At 35.7% G+C, this 10008-nt stretch overlaps 1 protein-coding gene across 8 annotated transcripts in view; it reads right to left on the minus strand.

Annotated features, from left to right (window-relative positions):
- The window catches only part of FKTN (fukutin), an 88209-nt gene that overhangs the window by 62282 nt on the left and 15919 nt on the right, over positions 1-10008 (minus strand). For all 8 annotated transcript variants that reach the window (XM_060408993.1, XM_060408991.1, XM_060408992.1 and 5 more), the window contains 5 exons: positions 9719-9920; positions 8911-8970; positions 6556-6762; positions 2802-3079; positions 2005-2137 (listed from right to left, as the gene is read on the minus strand). In XM_060408993.1, the coding sequence (XP_060264976.1) occupies positions 2005-2137; positions 2802-3079; positions 6556-6762; positions 8911-8970; positions 9719-9823 (783 nt within the window). In that variant the 5' untranslated portion in view covers positions 9824-9920. The remainder of the gene's footprint in view (positions 1-2004; positions 2138-2801; positions 3080-6555; positions 6763-8910; positions 8971-9718; positions 9921-10008) is intronic.

Consider the following 10008-nt stretch of genomic DNA (forward strand, 5'->3'; position numbering starts at 1 on the left):
GGTTAAGGAAAAGGAATTATTTGTATTGCATCTGTAACTTTTCTGAAAGTTTGAAAACGTTTCCAAAATTACTATTTTAAAAAAGGAAAGTTAGAAGGCTGCTCTATGAGATCTAGTAGATTAGCTCATTACTTTTTTTTTTAAACACCAGGCATTGTGTTTAAGACTGTTTGTTTGGCGCCATCAAGTGTTCAAAGTTATGTATGTTCACTTTAATTTGAAAACTGACCTTCCTGGTTCTAACATTAGAAATTAAGTCAATTCTAAAGGAAATCAACCCTGAATATTCATTGGAAGGACTGATGCTGAAGCTGAAACTCCAATACTTTGGCCACCTGATGCAAAGAACCAACTCATCTGAAAAGACCCTAATGCTGGGAAAGACTCAAGGCGGTAGGAGAAGGGGACGACAGAGGAGGAGATGGTTGGGTGGCATCACCGATGCGACAGATGTGAGTGTGAGCAGGCTCCGGGAGCTGACAGGGAAGCCTGGCGTGCTGTAGTCCATGGGGCGGCAGAGAGTCGGACACGACTGAGTGACTGAACTGAACTGATACTCATGATTTCTCAATATTTTGAAACATTTTACATTTTACACTGCCTTCTCACAAAGATCAATAAAATGAGTATGGGCAAATGCTTGCCAAGTAAATGGAGCAGCCCCAATGTTCTAGAAAAAAAAAGAAAAAAACAACCATTTGATTCTGAGCACCTTATTCTTTATGCATTTTCCTACCACTATAGGATCTTTTCTTTATGTCAGGTATTGTGCTAGATGCTGGGGCTACAAAGGTGAGTAAAATAAGATGCCTGCTATCAAAAAGTTCACACCATCTTATAGGTGGACAGGACAGACATTCACAATTAATTGTGATAATTGCTAAGACAGAGGTGGCAATCAGAACAAACTCTTTGAGACAGAAGCAGTGAATGGATGGAAATTCAAGCATCAGTCTGCTTCTCTTCTGCTTCCTCATACTCTGTGGTAGGGATGTGAAGGGCAGCACTTGCCCACTGACACTGGCCCAGCTATACATGCAGTTTTCCAGCTTCTCATTCATGAGGCTTCAGCCACAAATCTACAGATTTAAAGGAATAGGGCTAGGAAGGCCCACTCTGGCTGTCAAGTCTAGGCCTTGGGTGCCAGCACAACCTATCAGAAAAAAAAACCCTTGCATTTTTGGGTTCTGGGAATTTGGCTGGTGATGATACAGCTGGTACTTCTTTTTCTCATTCCCTTCCAGTCCTTGGATACACAGCTTTCTTGGAAGGGAACCCAGAAAATAAAATAAAAGTTTGCCCAGAAAAATAAAGGGCATGAGGAAAAACTAGAGTACCAAAACCCCACCATAGATCTGATTGCTTTCACTGTACCTCTGTTTCATGTCATTTCCTAGAGCTGAACTTTCATGTCCTTTAAAATCATCTTTATATCCCCAGGGTCAGGAGAGTTCCTGGGAAGCCGGCTTTTAATAAATGTTTATTGAACTGAAAGTTAAAACAACAGAATAAAGTAAAGTTCAAAAGCACTTGGTCTTTGTGTAGCATTTATCTTAAAAAACCTTCATAAACACAAAAAATTCATATTCAGTGCCAACCCTCTGAGAAAAACTGTATTTTCTATGAAGTATGTATTCTACATGGTTTGATCCTACTTGGATTGCTTTAAGAACAGAATGTACCATCTTTATAAAATTTGTGGGCAATCCTAACTAAAAGCAGAGGCCAGTGCTAAACCTGTCAATGTCTATCCAAATAAAATAAGGTCTCCGTAAATATCAAACCATTCAACTGGGGAAGAAATTGTTCCTTAAGGTTAATGTTTAATCTACTTAAAAAATTTAAACAATCTAGAAGGAAACAGACAAATCAGAAAAGATGTTTTCTTATCTAAGTCTCTTTTTACCATAAGTCCCTTTACCCTCCCCCCACCTCAACTGATAAATACTAAAAATAAACATATTTCCTTTAAATTGTAAAGTACAATATTTGGTTATCTCTAACCTGAAAGAATGCTCGAGCTTCTTTATACCTACACTCAATAAATCTAGAGTGTGGTATTTCTTCTAGAAAGTGCATTGGATCTTTTGGAATGAGAACATCTAATCCATCAACAGTGATTTGTTGTAACTCTGGCCTGAAAACAAAAATTAAGACTTATTACAAGGACTTAAACTCAGAACACTGGCAGCCTCTTCAAAGCACATTCAATACAACATAAGCAAAATAGCTAAAGATCAAGCATATAAGGTATCATTTTTAAATATCTACTCTTAGCAACTGTCAAATATATAATACAGCAATGTTAATTAACTATAGTGATCATACTGTATATTATATCCCAAGAACTTATCTCATAACTGGAAGTTTTTACATTCTGAACACTTTTACTTGTAAGTATATATCCACAAATATACTTTATCCTGTGTCTGATCTCTTTATAAATATAATAAGATTTGTATTCTTTTATGCCTCACTTCTGTCACTCAGCATTGTAGGATTCATCTCTGTTGCTACATAGAGCATGAGTTAAGAGCTTCTTCATTTCCCTGCCCCACGGTTCTTCATTGTGTAAACACATCACATTTTGTTTGGGGCACTGAGAACAATGTTGTTATGAACATTCTGATATATATTTCCTGGAGTATACGTACATGAGTTGCTTCTTGTTGAATATTTACATTTCAAAACTGATTTGCATGAAATACATTTTAGGTTTTTTACTAAATGTGAAAAAGAGAAAAAGAATTCATGACTGAACAAGGTAGGTTTCACGTATTCCCTTTAGACCCTGAATTTACCTGTCAAAAGCTCCAGGATAACGACCAAACTGTAACTTTCGAAAAGGAACAAACTTCCTGTCGATGTGTCCTTTCAGCCGTAGATGGCCATGCCAGAGGTAGTTGCCACTCCTCTCATGAAAGACCACCAAGTGGATGGCATGACTGGTCAATTTGCAGATGTAGTGCAGGGGGATTTCAGTCCCAGAAAGTGAGTCTATCCAATCCAGCCGGGGGTCCTTGCTCTCGACCTTTAGGCACTGAAATCCCATATTTTCAGCTAACCGAAACCAGCCTTCCTAAAACAAAAGAAAGATTTAAATATTTTCAATATTTGAATATTTAAAATAAATACTAGTAGCAAAATTAAAGTTACTCTTACACTGAATTAAGTCTTCTGTATTATTGTCCTAACCTGCTCTTTGCCTGAAGATTAAAAAACGAAGGTGGGGAAGGAAAGGTGGTGGTGGGAGAATTAAGGAAAGCATCAAAAAGAGAAACCAAAGAGCATGGAAGACATGTTCAAAGACTCTCTTTATGAAAATCAATACAAATTTCTCCCTTGGAATGAGAATGTCCATTCACTATAGTGTTCTCTGGTTAGCATCTCCAAAGTAAATGTTAATGTAAGGACTTAAAATTAAACCTGTGATTCTCAACTTAACTTCTAATAATCTTCAAAAGTGCTTCATAAGAGCAGGGTTTCTCATCTCATAGTTATATCCCAATGCCTTAAACTGCTACTAAAATAGAAGTCTATCATAATATACATCATTAGAAAACAGACTAAGATACACTATAAAGCAAAGTACATTTCAGTTATTAGTTATAGTATAACTCTCACGTAAAAAGATTAACCCATACAGTAGATTTTTAATCCTAACAACCAGTGCTACAGATGGTTAAACAGTAGTAATTATTAAGAACACCTCACATTTGAACAGAAATGTACAGTTTTTAAAGAACTTTTATAAACATTACTGTATTTACATATAACATCTATGGCTTCCCTGATAGCTCAGTTGGTAAAGAATCCGCCTGCAATGCAGGAGACCCTGGTTCGATTCCTGGGTCAGGAAGTTCCCCTGACGGGATAGGCTACCCACTCCAGTATTCCTAGGCTTTCCTTATGGCTCAGGTGGTACAGAATCCACCTGCAATGCAGGTTCGATCTGGGTTTGATCGCTGGGTTGGGAAGATCCCCCGGAGAAGAGAAAGGCTACCCACTCCAGTATTCTGGCCTGGAGAATTCCATGGACTATACAGTCCATGGGGTCTCAAAGAGTCAGACATGACTGAGTGACTTTCACTCACTGGTTGAATTCATGACATTGATCTTAAAGAGTAAGTAGCACAGATATTGTAGATAAAGAAAGAGACTCACAGAAGTCCAAAGAGACAAAATTAGCAAGAGGCAAAGCTACTGCCAGCATTTAGGTCTTACGTAACCAAATACAAAGTTCTTTCTACTCTACACCACCACCTCTTTAAGTCTATATTTATATAACGTGTATGAAGCTTATTCACATCAATTATTTCATCTCATGTCCATAGAAACTATGTGAGGTCAACAGGGAAGCTATTACACCTAATCTACAGTTAAGGAAAATAAAGTTCTAAGTAGTAATATCAGGCATTAAAGTTATTAAAGGTTGGAACTAAGTCTAAAAAGTGATCATTCTGGCACAGAATGCTAACCAGTATCAATTACAATTGCCTTCCCCTTTCTGGATATAGACTGAAATTGTGTTTTGGTCAAAGGAATGCAGATGGAAACATCAGATACCACTTCTAAGCCTGGCCTTACAATGTCCCACAAGATCTTCTCTGCTTTTTCTCTTTTATCTGCATGTAGAGAAACAAAGAACTATGGGATAGGGAAGCCACACAAATGAAACATCCTGCATCCTATAAGCACTGCTTATAGGAAAAGTCATCCAGGAATACTCTTGACCAAGAATATTCACACTGGATTTTGTCCAGAGACAATTACTCCTTTCTTTGCACTAAGTCAATGAGATTTTAGGGTTGTTTTTATCAGCAATTAATGTAACTTATCCTGTCTAAACTGCGGAAAATTCTGAAAGAGATGGGAATACCAGACCACCTCACCTGCCTCTTGAGAAACCTGTATACAGGTCAGGAAGCAACAGTTAGAACTGGACATGGAACAACAGACTGGTTCCAAATAGGAAAAGGAGTACATCATGGCTGTATATTGTCACCCTGCTTATTTAAGTTATATGCAGAGTACCTCATGAGAAACGCTGGGCTGGAGGAAGCACAAGTGGAATCAAGATTGCCGGGAGAAATATCAATAACCTCAGATATGCAGATAACACCACCTTTATGGCAGAAAGTGAAGAAGAACTAAAGAGCCTCTTGATGAAAGTGAAAGAGAGTGAAAAAGTTGGCTTAAAGCTCAACATTCAGAAAACTAAGATCATGGCATCTGGTCCCATCATTTCATGGTAAATAGATGGGGAAACAGTGGAAACAGTGGCTGACTTTATGTTTGGGGGCTCCAAAATCACTGTAGATGGTGATTGCAGCCATGAAATAAAATGACGCTTACTCCTTGGAAGGAAAGTTATGATCAACCTAGACAGCATATTCAAAAGCAGAGACATTACTTTGCCAACAAAGGTCTGTCTAGTCAAGGCTATGGTTTTTCTAGTAGTCATGTATGGATGTGAGAGTTGGACTATAAAGAAAGCTGAGCACCGAAGAATTGATGCTTTTGAACTGTGGTGTTGGAGAAGACTCCTGAGAGTCCCTTGGACTGCAAGAAGATCCAACCGGTCCATCCTAAAGGAGATCAGTCCTGGGTGTTCATTGGAAGGATTGATGTTGAAGCTGAAACTCCAATACTTTGGCCACCTGATGCGAAGAGCTGACTTATTTGAAAAGACCCTGATGCTGGGAAAAATTGAGGGTAGGAGGAAATGGTGACAACAGAGGATGAGATGGTGGATGGCATCACTGACACAATGGACATGGGTTTGAGTGGACTCCAGGAGTTGGTGATGGACAGGGAGGCCTGGTGTGCTGTGGTTCATGGGGTCGCAAAGAGTCGGACATGACTGAGTGACTGAACTGAACTGACCCTGTCTAATACAATTTCCCCTTAGTTCTCCTTATATTAGAATTAACTACTGTAGGATTTCCTTTCTTCATAAGCCTAAGAGGTAGAAAGTACTGATTTAGTGTAAGAGTGGCTGATTCAGAGCAGGAATCTACTGTACAGAATGAAATAAAAACATTATAAATTGGTAAATTTACGAAAAATTTAAAAGCCCAGACAGAACTTGAAGAGGAATCAGACCTCGAGTGTGAGGAGATAGACAAAACAGGAAGAACTATGAAATGGCTTGCCTTTTCATAATCATGACAGAGGAGCGTCAAGAACAAAGAAGTTGCTCTGATCAAACACAGCAAAGGCCTAACCCAAGGCTATACTGCACAAATCTACTTCCAGTTATGGGCTTTCCAGGTGGCTGAGTGGTAAAGAATCCACCTGCCAATGCAGATGTGGGTTCAATAACTGGGATCAGTAAGATTCCCTGGAGAAGGAAATGGCAACCCACTCTAGTATTCTTGCTTGGGAAATCTCACAGACAGAGGAGCCTTGTGTTTTGCTATTTATAGCTGAAAATATTCTTGATATAATTTATGTCTTTATAAAAAATTTTAAATATTTTACAGTTTAAATTGGTTTAATCTTACATTGTTTTACAAAAGACACATTCCATTACCTGAAAGCAAATCATCTTACCTCATTCTTCCATAGTTGATACTGTAGTGCAAATGTAGTAAAGTCTCTTGGAACACAGAAAAACTTGCATTCTGAAGTGGAGGAGGCATGAGAAGTATTCTTGACTTGTTCAAAGTTTTTATTAATCAATTCCAGAATCAAAGGATCAATAAGGAACACGGGTACATTCTGACTGGATGTTAGCATAATAAATTTTTTAACTGCACGCTGTTTGAGAGGAAAAGAATTCCCTTAATTCTTCTAAACCAATACAATAATCTATCTCATTAAATTTTATTCATTAATTTTATAAGAATACATATAGAGTACTTATTCAATACATACCAGGATTACTACTTTGCTAACATTAAAAAACCCACAAATAAATAATACACTGTACCTGCTCTTAAGAAGTTCATGGTCTACTGAGGACAATGTACAAATATTTACAATATAAGGTAAGTACAGAACAGTAATCAACTAATTAACTGCACATCAAAAGGATATCGAAATCTTCACAGAGGAAGCAGTATCTGAGATGACAACTCTGGACTTACAAATTATTCCGTTGGTAGTAGCTAAATCTTTTCAAGCAAAAGTTGGAGAGGAAATACCAGGTCTTTCAATTTTAAAAAATTAGTTATGTCAACATTTTCAAAACCAAAAATCAATTGTATGTGGAACTTTTCTTCATATTTGAAATACTGCTTAATAATCTTGCCAAGCAAAATACAAACTAAAATACACTGTCTGCTTGACCATTCCTGTATACAGTCTGACTTTCTAATAATACTGTAATACTGATATTTTAAAATACAATTCTGCTGAGCAGTAAGCAGAACATTCTACTGCAAAAAAAAAATTTTGAAATCAGAATGGAAACCAAATAATCACACTTAGGAGTAAACAATATCTAAGAGTAGCCAAGATAAACAGAATAAATAGCATACATTGTTGCTTAAAAACCTACATTAATGAAAGCAATAATGACTTCAAAGGGATGTATGCCCATCAAAAAAGATGTTTCATGGAATTAAGGATAAATGATTACTCACAAAAATCTGAAGAAACTTATAAAAACATATACAAGATAATAAACAGATTAGAATATCAGGAATTATAAAGATAAAAAAGTGAGACAAATATATGAATCAGTCTCTTATCCTTTGTTTTTACTGTAAAGTATTATGCAAATACCAAAAATATAATAATCTCTGCTCCAGAGGAGCTTATTATCTCTTAGTGGGAGAGACAACGAAGTAAAAAGTTAGAATAAACAATGCTATGCCCCAAAATTCAATAACTTAGAGGAAATGGATAAATTCCTTTAAAAACACAATTAACAAAATTACCAGAAGATGAAACAGGAAATCTGACTTGCCTTATAACTATTAACAAAATTGAATTTGTTGTATAAAAAAAAGTCTCGCCATCAAAACAAGAAAAAACTCTAGACTAAGATGGTTCACTGGCGAATTCTATCGAAGATTTAAGGAAGAAATAATGCCAATTACACAAAAACTGTTTCAGAACTGAGCAGGAGGAAACACTTCAAACTCATTTTTAGGTCAGTATAATCCTAATAGCAAAACCTGACAAAGACATTACAGAAAAAGAAAGAAAAGTATATACCACTGTCCCTCATGAACACAGATGCAGTGACATTTAATAGGATACTAGAAAATTAATTCTTATAGTTAGAAAAAGAGAAAATGTTATGACCAAGTATAGTTTATCCCAGGAATGAAAGGCAGCACTTGAAAATTAATCAATCATATTAATAGAATAAAGGGAGGAAACCTCTATGACAATTTCAACACAAAAAAAATTTGACAAAATTCAATTCCTATTTCATAATAAAAAACTATCAGCAAACCAGGAATAGGACACTTGTTCAATTTGATAGAATATGAACCAAAAAATCTATTACTAAGTTGCAGGAGTTCTTTATTTATCCTTGATATCAATCTTTTGTCAGACACATGTTTTGCAAATATTTTTTATATTTTCTTGGTTCAATTATGCTTTTCACATATTTATTCATTTGGGGAAGCACCACAACTCAATGAATGAGGATTTTGGAAGCAAGCAGTTAGAATCTAGAATCAGCCACTTATTAGCCAACCAACCTTAATCTTTTTAAGTGAACTGAGGACAAACGTGTACTAACATCATCAAGTCTGCATAAGGACTAAATGTGATACTCCATATAAAGCACCTGGCACAGTGTCTTCCCCTTGCCCTCTATCACCTACTCCCACTTTCCACCAAGCCAGCTATTAAAACTGCCATAATTTAACAAATACTTATTAAGTATATAAGTGAATGAACTAAATGAACTTGGCAATTGAAGAATTTCTCGACTGTCATACATACCCACTGTGTGCCATCAAATCCAATTCGGCTTTCTTTGGATTTTGATAAACCAGATCCATTCTAGGAAGATAACAAAAAAAAAGTAAATGCAAAGCCCAGCACTTAACATTACATTTAGGGCAGGTATAAGGTTTAACCTATGTAACTGGCTAATAATCATTAAAAAGCATAATCTAAATACACATAGTCATGAGCTAAGAATTCTACAATTATACAACTACCCAAGAGGAAAACACTGAGACTGCTATAATTTATCAAACAGGCATATATGGTCAACATCTCAGAATCTATTAACTTCCATCAAATAATAGTAAACTCTTTGCTATCTCTTTAGAATTACTGTTATAAGATCTTTAGAAGCTACTAGATTCTAAATCATTGTCTCTTTATCTTTATGCCTAAAGGTTTATAATAAAAGTAAGTTATAACACTACACTTTCTGTTAGGCACTATATTAAAATCGACTTTGTACTAAACTAAGTCTAACATTTTATCAAAATTATTTATCACTGAACTCTTTCCAATGAGTGATGAAATGTTTGGAAAAATAACAATTTTCACATAATTCTATCAGAAAATTTCAACATCACTGAAACTGTGCACCTCTGACTTTTAGTGTGTTATTATAATAATTTAACTGCTATTCTGAATTGCTTCTTATCATACCCATGAAGAGGAGAATTTCAAAGAAATATTTCTGCAAGGATTTAAAAAACTGATTAATTTTAGGTACTGCAAAAGGAAAGTATGTTAGGAAGATATAAGCTAAAATGAAGTTTAATAATGAGAAAGAAGAAAAAAAAGTTACCTTTGCTGATAAATAGTGCTTGTAGTAGTACAACTGAAATAGCAGAAATGCAGAACTTGTCAAAGTTAAAAGCACCAAAATCACGTTCTTACTGATTCTACTCATCAGTCTGCAGTGCTCACTTGGTTGTCTTTGGAAAGTAACCCAGTTGGTTTCATCTTTTGGGATAAAAAGATAATCTTGTTTTCTGTGAACAATATTTCTGAAGAGACAAAAAAAAAAGTCTATATTTAATTTTTTACCTTTATTAACCATGAAAAAGTTACCTAAAGTTCAACAGAACATTCTTT

This window comes from Ovis aries, chromosome 2 (assembly GCF_016772045.2).
Source record: "Ovis aries strain OAR_USU_Benz2616 breed Rambouillet chromosome 2, ARS-UI_Ramb_v3.0, whole genome shotgun sequence".
NCBI classification, from domain to species: Eukaryota; Metazoa; Chordata; class Mammalia; order Artiodactyla; family Bovidae; genus Ovis; species Ovis aries.